Below are 16,028 nucleotides of genomic sequence, written 5' to 3' on the forward strand. Positions count from 1 at the left end.
GTTTTACCCAAAACACTGCACATTCCGTTTTTCCAACAGTTCATGAGGTTTCCAACACCAAGCCATTTTATAAATGAGAAGCTGAGTGCTCAGAGGATTTGAGTATGGATGTGTAGAGAAATGAGGTCCTCAGGCCCAATTCAGTAGTGTTCCGGGGTGTCTGGCTATATCTCAAGCCTCTCTCAGAAAGTCACCGGACGGGATACCCCAGAGCAAGGCTGCACTTTGGTTCTTCTCTTCTGCGCCCGGATGAAGCAGGGACGGGGCTGCGTGTTGCACTGAACTCTAAAGGGTTAAGGCCTAGGGGCCGCCCCTTTTCCGCCCGGCCGGCGGGAGTATGAATACCCTCGCTCCAGCTCCCTGCTGGAATCCTCCGCTTCCGCTGGGTCACCGTTGCCGCTACTCCTTTGCTCCCTCTTAAAAGCTCCAAGGGCCACTCCCTTCTCTAGTGCTCCTCGTCCACTCGCCCTCGTGGGGCCAGACCAGCGACATGGAGGGTTGCGTCGGGGAAGAATCTTTTCAGATGTGGGAGCTCAATCGACGCCTGGAGGCCTATCTGACCCGGGTCAAGACGCTAGAGGAGCAGAACCAGCTGCTCAGCGCCGAGCTTGGGGGACTCCGGGCGCAGTCCGGAGACGCCTCCTGGCGAGCCCGAGCCGACGACGAGCTGGCAGCTCTACGGGTCCTCGTCGATCAGCGCTGGCGGGAGAAGCACGAGGCTGAGGTGCAGCGCGACAACCTTGCAGAAGAGCTGGAGAGCGTGGCGGGCCGGTGCCAGCAGGTGCGGCTCGCCCGGGAGCGGACCATCGAGGAGGTCGCCTGCAGCCGGCGCGCGCTGGAGGCGGAGAAGAGTGCGCGGGGCTGGCTGAGCACCCAGGCGGCCGAGCTGGAGCGCGAGATAGAGGCTCTGCGAGCCGCACACGAGGAGGAGCGCGCGCACCTGAACGCCCAGGCCGCCTGTGTGCCGCGCCGGCCCCCCGCGCCGCCCCACGGATCCCCCGTCCGGGCCCCCGAAGTCGAGGAGCTGGCCAGGCGGCTAGGCGAAGTGTGGCGCGGGGCGGTGCGTGACTACCAGGAGCGCGTGGCTCACATGGAGAGCTCGCTGGGCCAGGCCCGCGAGCGGCTGGGCCAAGCCGTGCGGGGCGCTCGGGAGAGTCGCTTAGAGCTGCAGCAGCTGCAGGCTGATCGCGACAGCCTCCAGGAGCGCAGAGAGGCGCTGGAACAGAGATTGGAAGGCCGTTGGCAGGACCGGCTGCAGGCCACTGAAAAGTTTCAGGTGAGGAGAGTCACCGACCCCACGGTAAGACCAAGCACGAGGAAGTCCTTAGGATGACAAGAGAGCTTCAGGAAAGGGGTGGGGGCCAAGGGCAACTGTATTCAGGAGTCCCTGTCCAGAGCAAGCTCAGGTCCTAGACTTTCCTGTCCAGGCAGGATGGATGGATGGAATTCTGAGACCTCCTAGCACAGCCCGCTTGAAAGGCCCGCAGGCCGATACCCACTGTAGCAGCTCCTCACTCTTTGAATGGCAGCTTCCCTCTAGGAAGACTCCCTGCGCCCTTCCCTATGCTATTGTCAATCAGAACGTGCTCAGCCCATGCTCCCTCAGCACCAGAAGGTCCTTAGCAACCATAGTGAAGGAAGGGGGGCGGGGCGGTGAGCCACCGCCGACCACCATCCCCTCTCTGTGTCAAGGCTTCTCAGCTCCCTGAAGCACATTCCAAAAGCCTGGGGCACCCTCCCCCTTATACTGCACAGATGTGACCAACAGCTGAGAAAACAGCCTCTTGCCTGGTCCAGACAGAAGTCCCGACATGGCCACCTGCCCACTCTTCTTGGGGGAGAAAGATTCCAGAACACGTGGGAAGTGGAGGAACCCTGCCTGCTATGAGGAGCTGGGGGCAGTGATGGCCCAACTGCTTTCCTTCCAAGTCCTCCCAAGCCAACTCCTGATAAATTGCTTTTTTTCTTCTGTTTTCACTTTACCTCCTCTTCTGCTGTGTAAGCCATCTCCTCTCCTTTACCCCATCTCTTCCCGTGGAAGCTAGAGCTTCAATAGCATGTGTTACCATTTAATCAGCATCCTCAAGAGGAGCCTGGTCTAGGAGAGGCCTGGAGTGTTCCCTATGCTTGTCTGGGGGTCCAGCGCAATGCTCCAGGCAGGGAAGACACGGGTAGAGGAACAGGAGCCTGTCTGTCCTACAAAGACATGAGCAGTAAGGAGCATCAGCCCAGTGCAGAGGCCCCTTCCACTCACCCTTCCGGCTTGCTTTGCAGCTGGCTGTGGAAGCCCTGGAGCAGGAGAAGCAGGGTCTACAGAGTCAGATCGCTCAGATCCTGGAAGGTGGGCAGCAGCTGGCACACCTCAAGATGTCTCTTAGCCTGGAGGTGGCTACATACAGGTACACAGTGCTGACTCTTCTTGGCTGAAGGGCCCAGAAACCTGGCTCCATACTTTCCGTGACTCTCAGCTGTCGCTCTGTAAAACTGTTCTATTTATGTTTATTTGTGTATATGCCACTTGTGTACAAGTGTCTTAAGAGCCCAGAAGAAGGCATTGGGTTGCCTGCAGCTGAAGTTATAGGTTAGGAGCAGCTCCACATTGGTGCTGTGAACCAAATCCCTGTTCTCTGCAAGAGCAGCAAGTACTCTTAACCACTGAACCATCTGTCTAGCCCTCAGATTTACTTAAAACTTTTAAATTACATTTATTTATGTAACGTATTTGTCTGTGATGGAGGCTTATGAGTGCTAGAGATCAAACAGACTGTCTGGTTTGGCAGCTTTGTAGGCATGTACTTGAGCCTGCCTGCCCCCTCTGAAGTTCAGGACCAGAAGAGATGGTAATGCTTAAAGAGGCAGCTCAGTCTTCAGGCAGGAGACGAGAGGATACAGGTTTCTGCACTTGAATTCTTTGAAAGGCAGGCAATCTCCAGTGTCTATGCCAACATCCTGGGGACACCTGGGCAGTCTTAGAAGAGAGACCTTGCAGGTTTGCCTGATCATGCTAACTGCCACCAGGCCTGGGCCTCCGCTGTGTCTGGGGTAAGAGCTGGGTTCCTAGCCTTCTGCTTCCTTTCAAGCCCCAGTGTCCATGGCCCTGCCCAGCTCCTTGCCCCTTTCTTGGTTGCCTCAGGAAGGCTGAGTGGAACCACTCTGTTGGTATGTGTATAGCTCCAGTCTGTGTTGTGTCTCTTGTGGGAAAAGTCCCCAGATGGAGAGCCACTGTTGAAGGCTGAGGATATCCCCCCAGAGTATGGGGCCAGGACAGGATGTCCCCTTCTCCAGAATCCACTGGCAAAGAGCCAAGACCAGAGACAGGTCTAGGAGAGGAGCTGGAGGGTAGGGGCCAGAGAAGGAAAGCCAGCGAGTGTCTAGGAAGGACTGAATGCACAAGGCAGGATGCTGCGTGAGGACAGAGGAAAGGCTACTTTGAGAACCAGATGTGCTCAGAGGCCATGGATGGAAACAAGAGACTAGTTCTGAATCCCTTGCGAACTGATTTCCCTCATCTCCTCCAATCAGCTCCATAGGCCACCGGGGTAGGGACATGAACCTTAAGACCTCTGCCCTGAAGGGTTTGTGATCCTAAGATGAGGGCCTTAGCCCCAGTCAGTCCTCTGAGGGGAAGGGTCCAGGCAGCTCTGAGGAATGTAACCACTGGTGTTTGAGTTCTGAAAAGGATTTGGAGAAGGGGAGCTGAATTCATTTGCTTTTGTCTGTCACCAGCTCTGGGGGCAGAGGAGAGAGCCATCCCATGGGAACAGCCTGAGAATTCCCACTTCCCCTGAGGAGCCCCCCCTTCTCGGGCCCTCCAGATGGTAGTGTGGACAAAAGGCAATAATTAGCATGAGAATCAGCCTCCCTCCCAGAGGATGAGGTCATCGGCCTTGGCCTTGGGTGGGGAGGCGGAGACTGATCTGAGGAGTCTGATCTAAGTGTTAGCAATTCACTTGGCCCTGCATCCGACTGTGGGAATCTGCATGTGGGGTCTCCCTGTGTCTCAAATATGAGTTGACCAAGTATATATCTGCGGATATATGTCTGTGTGGCTTTCATATGACAATGGTCACAATAAAGAGTGATCCTGCAGTGGCAGGACATGCAACTTCAGCTGGGGCTGACCCCATCCCTCCCTGTCCCCACCAGGACTCTGCTGGAGGCTGAGAACTCTCGGTTGCAGACACCTGGACGAAGTTCCCAGGCTTCTCTTGGCTTTCCTGGTAAGAGCCGGATCCAAATGCTCCTAGAATCTCTCCTTGGAAGATCTTCCCTAAGCAGCATCAGTCTAAGTCTTCCCTCCCTGGTCCCAACCATACTGATGTTCCCAGTCTAGCCAGTGGAGTCAGACAAAATGGCCCATGTGAGGGCTGCTCTGGGGTGAGGTCAGGACATACTTACAGTGTTTCTTACTCTGCTTTTCCAGACCCCAAGCTGAAGCTGCATTTCCTTGGGATACCAGAGGACCAGCACCTGGGATCTGTGCTCCCTGTCCTCAGCCCGACATCCTTCCCTTCCCTCTTGCCTAATGCCCTTGAGACTCCTGTGACAGCCTTTCTGAAGACACAGGAATTCCTTCAGGCTAGAACCCCCACCTTGGCCAGCACCCCCATCCCACCTATGTCTGAGACTCCCTGTCCTACAAATGCAGAGGTCAGAGCCCAGGATGTCCCTCTTTCCCTGCTCCAGACACAGGCTGGGAGGCAACAGGCTTCAGAGCCTCTTTGGGCTGAGGCCACAGTGCCTAGTTCTACTGGTGTCCTCCCAGAACTAGAGGAGCCTGGGGGCAAGCAGCTGGGCCACTTCCCTGATGGTCCAACCTCTTTAGCCCCAACCGTCAACCCTCATCACCTTATTTTAGAGGCTAAAGGTGGAGAATTCAATGAGTCTAGAGTTTCTAGCATATTCAAGGAAGAAGAAGGGCAAATGTGGGAACTTGTAAAGAAAGAAGCAGCCATAGAGGTAAAAGTAGAGAACAGCTTAGCACAGGAAACACAAGAAAGTGGTCTGAACATGGACAAAATCCAGGATTCCCAGGGACCTTTGCAAAAGGAAGCCTTGGAGGCTCTAGGAGAGGAGCCACTGATGTCTCTGAAAATCCAGAGCCGTGAGACACCAGGGAAGGAGAATTGCAATTCATCTGTAGAAGAGAACCTAGGAACACTAGAAGGCCCAGAAAAAGAAAAACAAACACCACTGAAGTCTTTAGAAGAAAAGAATGTAGAGGTAGAGAAAACTCTAGAAAATGGGGTTCCTGAACTATCTAAGCCTTTAAGAAAAGAAGACCCAAGAATTGAGGGTCAAGAATTAATGTCTCCTGAAGGTACACTAGAGACAGTTTCATTTCTAGAAAAGGAAAATCAAGAAGTAGTGAGGTCTTCAGAAGAGGAAAACTTAGAATCATTGACTTTTAAAGAGAAGAACCAACACCCACTGGGATGTTCAGAAGCTGAGGATCAGATGCTTGAGGGACTGGTAGAGAAAGAGGATCGGAGCTTTCCAGGGTCTCCAGAAGAGGATCAGCAGGCATTTAGTCCTCTGCAGAAAGAGAATCAGGAGTCACTAAGGTGTGAAGAAGCAGAGGACCAGATATATGAGAGACTGATAGAAAAGGAGAGTCAGGAGTCTCTGAAGTCTCCAGAAGAAGAGGACCAGGAGGCATTCAGTCCTCTCCAGAAAGAGAATCAGGAGCCACTAAGGTGTGAAGAAGCAGAGGCCCAGATGCTTGAGAGACTAATAGAAAAGGAGAGTCAGGAGTCTCTGAAGTCTCCAGAAGAAGAGGGTCAGGAGGCATTCAGTCCTCTCCAGAAAGAGAATCAGGAGTCACTAAGGTGTGAAGAAGCAGAAGACCACATGCATGAGAGACTGATAGAAAAAGAGAGTCAGGAGTCCCTGAAATCTCCAGAAGAAGAGGACCAGGAGGCATTCAGTCCTCTCCAGAAAGAGAATCAGGAGTCACTAAAGTGTGAAGAAGCAGAGGCCCAGATGCTTGAGAGACTGATAGAAAAGGAGAGTCAGGAGTCCCTGAAATCTCCAGAAGAAGAGGACCAGGAGGCATTCAGTCCTCTCCAGAAAGAGAGTCAGGAGTCACTAAGGTGTGAAGAAGCAGAAGACCACATGCATGAGAGACTGATAGAAAAGGAGAGTCAGGAGTCTCTGAAGTCTCCAGAAGAAGAGGACCAGGAGGCATTCAGTCCTCTCCAGAAAGAGAATCAGGAGCCACTAAGGTGTGAAGAAGCAGAGGCCCAGATGCTTGAGAGACTGATAAAAAAGGAGAGTCAGGAGTCTCTGAAATCTTCAGAAGAGGACCAGAGGATTGGGAAGCCTTTAGAAAGAGAGAATCAAGAATCTCTGAGGTCTCTTGATGAAAACCAGGAGACCATTGTACCACTAAAAAGCAGGAACCAGAGGCCACTGAGATCTCTAGAAGTAGAAGAGGAGGAGCAGAGGACTGTGAATCTGCTAGAAAAAATGAACCAGGACACCCTTGAACCTCTAGAAAAAGAGAATGCACAGCCACTGAGGTATCTGGAAGAAGATGACCGCACAATAAAGAGCCTGCTAGACGACAAGACTCACGAGACCCTGGGGTCTCTTGAAGATAGAAATGGGGAGAGCATTATACCACCAGAAAGTGAGACCCGGGGTTCATTGAGGCCTCCAGAAGAGGAAGACCAGTGGATTGTGAACCATCTAGAAAAAGAAAGCCAAGAGTTCCCGAGGTGTCCAGAAGAAGAGCAGGAAATGGAGAGAGCTCTAGAAGGAGAGAACCATGAACCACCGAGTTCTGTAGAAAAAGCGGACCAGATGGTTGACAGCCAGCTAGAGAAAGAGAGTTGGGACTCAGGGAAGTCTCTTGAAGATGAGAGCCAGAAGACTTTTGGATTTCTGGAAAAAGAGAATCCAGAGTCCCTGAGATCTCTAGCAGCCCAGGACCAAGAGGAACAGAAACTTGAACAAGACACCCAACAGACCCTGAGGGTTGTAGGGGATGAGCAGATTGCAGCGAGCCCACCAGAAAAGGTGGATCCAGAGTTACTGAAGCCTCTTGGAAAAAAACAGGAAATAGTTAGATCTCTTGACAAAGAGAATCAAGAGTCACTAGTGTTACTGAAAGAAAAAGGTATGGAGATAGTGAAGTCTTCAGAAACAGAGAACATAGAACCACTGGAGACTACAGAAGAGGACCTGGAAAGAAGGAAGTCAGTAGATGCTCAGGAGTCATTGTGGTCTACCGAAGTGGCCAGCGAGACAATAGAACCTCTAGAAGATGAGACCCAAGAACCACTGGGGTGTGTGGTTGAGAACCAAGAGATGCTGACACCCCTTGAAGAGGAGAGTCAAGAACTGAGATCTCTGGGCAAGTGGAACCTAGAGACTGTGGAATCACCAGGAGGGGTAGAGGACAGTCAGTACCTGGAAGTGGAAGAGGGCCTAGAGAGGGAATGGCACCAAGAGTCACTAGGGTCTCTGGGAGAGGTGAAGCAGGAGCTGCTTGGGTCTGAAAATCAACAGGGGTGGGAGGATGTGGTGGAGGGTGGAGCAGTGGGTCAGGAAGCACCTCTGGGGACCACAGGAGTGGAAACTGAGGATAAGGCAGAGTTGCATCTGAGGGGGCAAGATGGGGAAGAAGAAGCTGTAGAGGAGGGGGAGCTGCTGCAGAATGTCGTGGGGGAGGCCTGGAGTCTGGAGAACTCTGAGCCCAAGGAGCAGAGGGTCCCTGCTGAGGCCCTCAACATCCTGGAGGGAAAACCAGAGCAGATGGTGGCCCTAGAGGTCCCAGTTGCTCAGGGAATGCCAGAGGTGACAGAGCAAGATAAGGATAGAACCCAAGCAGGTGAACGAGACTCTGTAGAGGTGACCCCTGGGTTAGAGGCTGCCAGAGCTGGACTGGAACCCGAGCAGGAAGTGGTAGGGCTAGAGGACCCAAGGCATTTTGCCAGGGAGGAGGCCATTCACCCATCCCTGGGGGAGGAAAGTGTGAAGGCAAAGATAGCTCAGGGCTTGGAAGGCCCTGGAAAGGAACCAAAAGAGGCAGGTGCTCTGGACTCAGGGATCTTTGAATCACCCAAGATTAGCAGTGAGGCTCTGGAATGCAAGGGCTGTGAAAAGTCTGAGTCCGTGAAGGGCTGGGAAGTAGAGGAGGCCTCACTGGAGACCTCAGACCACGAGGGCAGCTATGCCTCTCAGCCCAGGCCCCTGGAGACAGAGGAAGATGGGGGCGCACAGACAGCACTGACGGTCCCTGGTCACAAGCTCATGGAACCCTGTTCACCCATCCCAATCCTGACAGATGCCTGTGAGCTGCAGCCCCAGGCACAGGGGATCCAGGAGGCTGGATGGCAGCCAGAAGCTGGGTCTGAAGCACTGGGAAGGGTAGAAGAGGAGCCGGTATTTGGTCCTGGGGAGATCCCAGAGGGCCTCCAGGATTGGGAGGAGGGCAGAGAAGAAAGTGAAGCTGATGACCTAGGGGAAACTCTTCCTGACTCTACTCCCCTGGGCCTCTACCTGAGGTCTCCTGCCTCCCCAAAGTGGGACCTGGCTGGAGAACAGAGCCTTTCCCCTCAAGGGGAGGACAGGAAGGAAGGCTGGGGTCATGCTGTCCTGGCTGCCCAGGGCCTCAGTGATCCACCAGAGGAGGAAGAACAAGGCCATGACTCTGACCTATCATCTGAGGAATTTGAGGATCTAGGGACTGAGGCCTCTCTTCTTCCAGGGGTTCCCAAGGAGGTGGCAGATCGTCTGGGCCAAGCGCCCCCAGAACTGCAGCCTGCATGCTGGAATCAGGATGGGGAGTCTGATGGGTTTGCTGATGAGGAAGAGAGTGGGGAGGAGGGAGAGGAAGAAGACGCTGATGAGGACGGAACAGAGTCAGGGGCTCAATGGTGGGGGTCAGGGCCTTCTGGTGGAGGCGTCAAAGTCCAGGATATCACCCAAAGAGAGGACCTGGAACAGGAATCTGTGGGTGGCAGTGGTCTCTGGGATGATGGCTTGAGAGGTGCCACGGCTAATGTTCCTGTAACTGCCCTAGAGACAGTGTCTCAGGACAGTGCTGAGCCTTCTGGGTCAGAGGGGTGTGAGTCTGCTTCCTTGGAGGGGGAAGGTCATGTGACTGACGATTTAGATGCTCCCCAAGAGGTGACTAGCATGGTCCCAGGGGCAGGAGATACCTTTGATATCAGTGGCCAGGACCCCAACTTGGAGTCAGAGCAAGTGAATGGGAGGATGGAGAATGGACTAGCGCATTCTGAGGGCCAGGTGGTTCTGGATGGGGATGAGGACCAAGGATTCCCTTTACTGGAACAGGAGGTGGGTGCCCTAAAGGGCCCTTTGGGAGGGTCTCCTGTGCATCTAGGCCCAAGCCAGTCCCTGAAGTTTACTCTGAGTGGAGCAGATGGAGATTCCTGTTCCTCGGGGGAAGACTAGAAACTGCCCTCTGGCACTGAGGACTTAATGGTGGGGATGTCCCTCCCTGCGATGGGCCAGCACGCTTAGCTTTGATAACTTGACCTGTAGTATCTGTTCTGGAGAGGTGAGATCCAGCTTGGATCATCCTGAAGGCTCGGGTCACCTAAGCCCTGTAGTTCTACACCCCGTTCTGTGGCTCACCTGCTGGAAGAGGCTGGGGCCCAGAGCTTTCCCATGAACGCTGCTCTGGCCAGAGCTTGCTAGCCCTGCCTGTCTACAGTAGTGTCACCTGCACAAGGTCTGGTGTATGCCCAGAGGAGCTGAGGTCAGCATTTATGACTGACCTTTCATCTCATCTCAACCTGCTGAGATCTTCTTGTTGCTCGTCCTCCCTTGAATAAAGTGCTATCCCTACCTACAAAGTCTGGCTACTTTCTTCTAGCCTTCAGGGGACTCTTCTGGTTGAGAAGTATTGGAGTGGAGGGGCTGGGAGAGGGAGCTCGAGCTTGGCCCGGAGGTGCTGCCTCTCGGGGAGGCCAGGTTGTCATCTCTCCCACAGCACTGATTACAGGGCCCTCTCACTGAATGTCCTCCTAACTAGCCCCTCTGTGACTCCAGCATAATTAGCCCCCTGGTTCCCAAACCCAAACAGTTGTCTGGCCTGTGATGAGTGACTGGGTTGGAGTGGGGGAGGGAGGAGAGAGGCCTAGCCTGCTTTAGTCTGGCTGTGCTGCCTCAGGTCAACGGTTTCTCTGAACTTCAAACCCAGCCACACACAGAGGAAGCTGGATTGTCCTATGCTTTGGGTGGTTTGGCAGAACAGGGGAGGGGCCAGAGGAAGCCTCTGCTTTTGGCAATTGAGGCCTCCCATGGCACTGAAGCAGGAGAGAGGGAAGAAAGGACAGCAGGGCCAGGAGAATGTCAGAGAGCTGCCAGGTGCACGAGCAGGAGTGACTCAGATTCAGGTCCCAACAGTAGGCTTCATTCCGAACATCTATGCAGAGTATGGACAAAGAAAAAGTACCTCTTAGGTAAACTCTGTTGAGAGGAAGATCAATGCCCAGATGCTCACCTAGGTACTCTGAAGGGGAAGGGACTGGTTGGCCCTCACAAAAAGCCATTACAAGTGCCAAGCAGGCCCCTTTCCTTAGGATTAAGAGTTCCCAAGGAGGGTGGACAAGGGCTGTCTTAGCTAGCTGGCACTGTGGGCTCCTCTGTACACACCCTTCCTTCATGTTCTGGTTCCGGGGTCCATTTCATCCACACCCTTGCCCTGGGGGTCCAGGATGCTGATTCTCCTACTCCACCCTCCTGGCAGCCCAAGCCTCCTCTCTCTCCTTCCTGTGTCCTAATAACAAGGTCCTCCTGTCTCACTTGCCAGCTGACAGGCAGGGACCAGCATGTTGGCATCAGGCAGGCAAAGCCTGCCCCTCTAATAGGACAAGACATCCTCTGCTCTCTCTCTCCAGGCCTTTCAGTACCACTGCTTGGGTGGACACCAAGGACAGAGCTAAGTCAACTAGCCCTGCCTTGTACCGGATCCCCTTCTTGTCTCTTCACAAGCCTGTGGTCCTCTACAGTTATCCCAGCTGGCCACTGATGCTAATGACCCTATGACACAGGAGTCAGGATGTAAGTTAGACAGAACTGAGGACTTCCCTAAGGATATACAGTAGGAGGTATGTATAAGAGAAGCAGGATCTAGACAGTGTCAGGGACACCCCTGGTTGTGATCTTCACCTTAATGTGGTTGTTATTCTACTGACTGTTCATACAGAGCAGGCTCTGGGAACACTGACAACTTACAACACTGCTCTTTGTATAGGAGCTCCTGAGCAAAGGCCACCATCTTGAAATGGTCTCTGGAGACAGATGCATGCTGGGTAAGGGTGCAGAGCAGGGCAGGCTACTCTGAGTGGCCAGTGTTGGGGTGGGGGGTGTCTCTAGGGGGTGTATGTGTAGAAACCTAGAACAAGTGAGATCTGAGTGGTGGGAAGGGAGGAGGAAGCAGAGAAGGCCTTGGGGAGACTGCAGGAAGCCCTGGCAGAGGGGCAAAGTCCTCATCAAGAAGCCAGGAAGCATGGATTCTTCCTAAGAAAAATAACTTCTGAAAGGTTTATGCACAGGTGTCACTGCTGGGAGTTCTGATTCCTGAGAAGGGTCGAGCAGGAGCCTGTCAGTGGTGCAGGCACAGGCCAAGGTACAGGAGGGGACAGTAAGATGGGGGAGCAGTGTGAACTCTTGGGAGCTGTGTGGGAGACCCAGACACAGAACAGCAGATGTCCCAGGGCTGCATACAAACAACGGGACGTGGGGTGCCCTTTTCCAAGACAGAGAACCAAGCAGAGAACTGTGACAGCAGAGTATGCATGTGACTCAGGAGAGAGCAGGGACAAGAATGGAAATCTCAGCAGAGCCTTATAGAGTGAGGAGAGGCCCACAGAGACCCTGGGGACCCCCAGTAGTGGCCCAAGGGGGGCAAAAACAGGCCAAGGTCTCTCAGAAGGTTCCAGCATTACCATGCTTCAGGAAGGCAAGGACCTGGAAGTCCCCTGAGTACAGTGTGAATGAGTGACAACTGTACATGCTTCTGAGGGTAGAGGACCCCAGGAGTGAGGTGGGGGCAAGAGAGGAAACACTCCCTAGCACACACACAGTATGAGACAGTGGGAGGTTATTCTGGGGCCTCCTTTGGTAAATATAGCCTCTGAGCTAGCTGGAGACAGGCTGGGGGGGGGGGCAGCGGAGGTGGCTTCCTCAGTTTGTTTGGGGCACTTCCTTATAAGGCTGAGCAGGCTGAGGCGCCTCCAAGGGAGAGGTCAGGGGCAGAGGCTCCCTCCAGCCCAGCCTGATGCTGTCCCTGTAGCTGCCAGAGCCCCAAAGGAAATCAAAGTCTAGGCTTTGTACTACAGCCAAAGGCACAATCGTGGCCTCTTAAAGCCCTCCCTCCACCTTCCTGCTGCGGGCACCCATTCTGGGTGGGACTCTCTTGGGCCCCCTGATTCCTCAGATCCTGGGTTTTCTACCTGGGTGAAGGGAATTCTTCCTAGAGACTCAGAACAGGTCTCAGATGGATGACATCATCCTCGGCCCTCCCCAGCAATCAGCCTCTGGGGGAAATAAAAAACCAACCCAGGATTCATTCATTGTCTGAAAGAAAATCCCCCTCTCCACTCTTGTGCTGCCCACAGCCTACACCCCAGCCTCGCCCTGGGACGCCAGCTGCTGCCACTTGACCTGTGCTGTTGCAGCTGCTGTCAGCGATGCCAACCTCTCTGGTGGGGGATGGAGGAATGTAGTTTCATTTAGTCTGGAATGTGCTCTCTGTACTATATCCATAGAAGGGGAGCCCACCCACCCCAGAAAACCAGAGAAGACTCTGGCGTAGGGACAGACCCAAGTTCCTATTGTATGCCATCCCACCTGTCAGGGGAGGGCTAAATTCCAGGGTGGACACAACAGCAGGAAGGCTGGAAGTTAGCTGCGAGTCCCCCTGGAAGGAGGGAGAAGAGCCTGAACTATCCTGGTTCAGGTAGTGAAGAACGGCTGCCAGCAGCTGTCCGTGAGCCCAGGAGCCACTTCAGGGCCACACTAGAGCATGAAGCTGTCGCAGGACCATGGGCACCGCTTGGCTGGGGCAGAGGAGACGAGGAGTTTGCTCTGGCAGGCAATGGAACCGGTGTTTCTTCTATCTTCCCTGCTTTCTTCGTCCCTTACCCCCTTACCCACCTCCTAATTCAACATCTGCTAACATGTCAGGAATAGTAGACATGCCTCTAGCCTCAGCCCTCTGCAGCCCAGGTGCCCAGGGGCTCCAATTTCAATGCCCCTTTGTAATCTAACGACCATTCTGTATGCTCTGTCCCCAAAGGATAGGGCCCAGGTGTCTGAACTCCAGGTCCTGGCACCCTCTTCTTCCCTCTCAGAGTCCCCTTCAATCATGGACTCCCCTCCCTAGCTCCAACCCCCCTCCCCACTCTTATCACTCAGCTGCGGCTCCATAAATAAACTGAGGCAGGTGCCAGGAGGCCTCTGTCGAGGAACCCCCTCCCTGCAGCTGTGGCTCAGCTGCTCACAATCTGTTGGCCCTAGGCCCCAGAGGGGTGCCTCTCCAGGAGACTTTGGCTAGCCCTGGAATCCCCCAGGTTTCTCTGGGGCCCTATGTTCCCACTAATGGACCTTTTGACTCTCCCTTCTCTTACCTCTCTCCCCTCCTCCCAGCCATCCAGAATGGCTCAGTCTCTCCAGGACAGTAGAGGGAACTTCAGCTGACTCTAATGAGGGTAAACTGAGGCATGGAGTGACATATCTTGTCAATGATGTAGTTTCTCCAGATGCCTCTTGGAGTCAGCAGAACATGGGCCAGGGAGCTTTGGCTTGCCTTTCAGAGTATTAAATACAAGCAGTATTTAATTCCAGTCTTAAGTGGTCAGAAGCCTTCTCTCTGTTAACAATCCACTTAAAACACCAAGGCATCTGGGTAGCCAGAGGCTCAGGGTCCACCCACTTAGCCTATCAGCTGAGCCACTGGCTGAGTGGGAGAGCATCCTCACATCCTATCTGCCTCGCTTTCCCAGCCTTTCCTCACTCTCTATCCCTGAACTTTTCAGTTCTTCTGCCAAGGAGGAAGCTAGCTATTTTGCAGTAAGCCAAATAGAAGCCAGGCATCAGGAAGGACCTCCGTTTGGGGAAGGGAAAACCAGTTGCATCAGGCCCTGAGAAAGGGGGCACCTCGGCAGGCACTCTGGGCCAGGATCTGACTACAGAGCCTGAAAAAGATCTCTGACAGGCGGTGGTGCATTTTTAGAAGTCTTTGGGAACTGCTAAGTCACTGTGGACACTAGGACAATGGGAGCCTTTCTCTCTCCACGCAGGAGTCAGGCCTACAGACAGGGCCTCCCGGCTGGGACAAAGACCCCAAGTGAAGTCAGGGCAGTGCTGTGGGAGGCAAGGGTATGGTGAAGAACGGGGAGGTGGAATGTGTCAGAGCATCCAGAGGCAGCATGGGGAACCTGGCAGAAGGCCAAGTCACAGGCTCCCAAGCGCCCCCAGGGCAATGCTCAAGCCCCTACCTATTGCCCTGGGTGGGTCTCTCTTCCAATACCTCCTAAATCCGGGGGACAAGACATCCTGTTGGGAACCCCACTCTACTCATATGTGGAGGAGGCTGAGTGCGGAGCCACACGACAGGGTCCCAACGGTGCGGCTGGCAGCAATGGCTGGGGGTGTGGCCCTACTCCATGTCTCCAAAGAGGTATGCTGGTGCTCCATGTGTGACTTCTGAGGTACTGACTAGCTACTGTCCATCCAGGGCACTGCTGAGTCATTCCAGGACACCCCCTTCCTCCTTCCTCCTCCCCCCCCCTTCCCCAGGAAGCCCAACAAGCCAGGAGGAGGCTTCCTGTTTGCTGCCCTGCCAGAGAAGCCCAGCAGGTGGTGGAGGATTGTGGTTCTAGTCTACCATCTACTACTGGAACTTTCCTTATCCACAGAGCAGAGAAGATGGTGGACCTGTGCCAAGTGGGAGACTTGATGATGAAAACCTTGGAGAGAGGGCGGGAGAGCCCAGTGCCACAAACCCACCATGCTATATAGAAATCACCCATCGAGCCCCAGTGAGTTCTGCACCCAAAGGGCAGACACTGGCTTTTCTCTAGCCTGCTGCTTTTCAGGCCCCATCATCCTGGGTCTGCATTCACTTACAGTTCCAGCTAAATGTTCCGACAAGCTCTAGAATGCATTGAAGGGGCAACTACAGCCGGATAAGGATAAAGCAGGGTCCACTCTGGCCCCAGCTTATTCCTCTTCCCTGTAGATCCTTAAGAACCACTTAGTACTCTCTGGCTGTTCTGGGTTGGCTGTGTGGGCAGGCAGATGAGCCCAGGGGCTGGAGGAAGGAGGACAATGGTGAAGGTGGTGAGGTCTGAGAAAGCGGTGGTTTTTTTAGGGAGGAAGGGCCAGGAGAGTCTCAGGTCCTCAGCGCTACCTTCCCAAGCCTCTGTCTGTGACTCAGTGTTCTGAATCTGTATCCTTTGCCATTTGTTTTTGTCCTGGTCGGCTGGTCCTTTTAGAAAAGAACCAAGAATGACCAGGTGGGTTAATGGGCATAAGGCGTGCGTCCCCGTGGCCCTCAATGCTGAGTGAGCCAAGTGTGAGGACCTGCAGCCATGATTTGTCTTCCATCAGGACGGCACTTCAACCAATGCAAGGCTGCACTGAGGAGTCCATGGAGTTCTGGCTGTTTCCGGCACTGGTCATCCTCTTCCTAGCTTGCAGTGACCTCATCACTTCAGCCTCCGCTGACTCAGCCGGGGTGGGGGGTGGGGGGAGAGCCCAGTCTGGCCAGCCGGAAGTCCTGCATTCCCCCCCGCACAACTTTCTGCCCCGCACGCCTACCAATTCTGCCCCGCAAGTCAGAAAGACCGCGACGCCCCCTGGTGGCCTTCTGGCCCCTATCTGGTCCGGATCCACCTCGTCCTCTAGAGCTACAGAACTGTATTCGCAGCGCCCTCTACTGGTCACATCCTGTGAACCCTTTGGCGTGGCGGAGGCCTCCTTAAGCTTGTTTTTTAATATGCCCCCGCGGGCACTGCTTTTCTGTTTGTCGCTGCCCAATCTTCCCT

The 16,028-nt window shown here is 54.2% G+C and overlaps 1 protein-coding gene across 1 annotated transcript; it reads left to right on the top strand.

Annotated features, from left to right (window-relative positions):
* The first annotated feature begins 359 nt into the window (after positions 1-359).
* Nes (nestin) lies at positions 360-9,821 on the top strand. The gene is made up of 4 exons (XM_076932660.1): positions 360-1,276; positions 2,275-2,399; positions 4,147-4,220; positions 4,424-9,821. Exons 1-4 carry the CDS (start codon positions 491-493, stop codon positions 9,421-9,423), a joined length of 5,985 nt encoding a protein of 1,994 aa, XP_076788775.1. The 5' UTR covers positions 360-490; the 3' UTR covers positions 9,424-9,821.
* The last annotated feature ends 6,207 nt before the right edge of the window (positions 9,822-16,028 follow it).

Source organism: Arvicanthis niloticus, chromosome 4, assembly GCF_011762505.2.
Source record: "Arvicanthis niloticus isolate mArvNil1 chromosome 4, mArvNil1.pat.X, whole genome shotgun sequence".
Classification (NCBI taxonomy): domain Eukaryota; kingdom Metazoa; phylum Chordata; class Mammalia; order Rodentia; family Muridae; genus Arvicanthis; species Arvicanthis niloticus.

What these genes read in the sequence shown, in the direction of transcription:
- Nes (XM_076932660.1), top strand. Translation starts at nt 491, where the DNA reads ATGGAGGGTTGCGTCGGGGAAGAATCTTTTCAGATGTGGGAGCTCAAT. An exon ending in AGGCCACTGAAAAGTTTCAG is followed by an intron (nt 1,277 to 2,274) that starts GTGAGGAGAGTC and finishes CTTGCTTTGCAG; the next exon opens with CTGGCTGTGGAAGCCCTGGA. An exon ending in GGCTTCTCTTGGCTTTCCTG is followed by an intron (nt 4,221 to 4,423) that starts GTAAGAGCCGGA and finishes CTGCTTTTCCAG; the next exon opens with ACCCCAAGCTGAAGCTGCAT.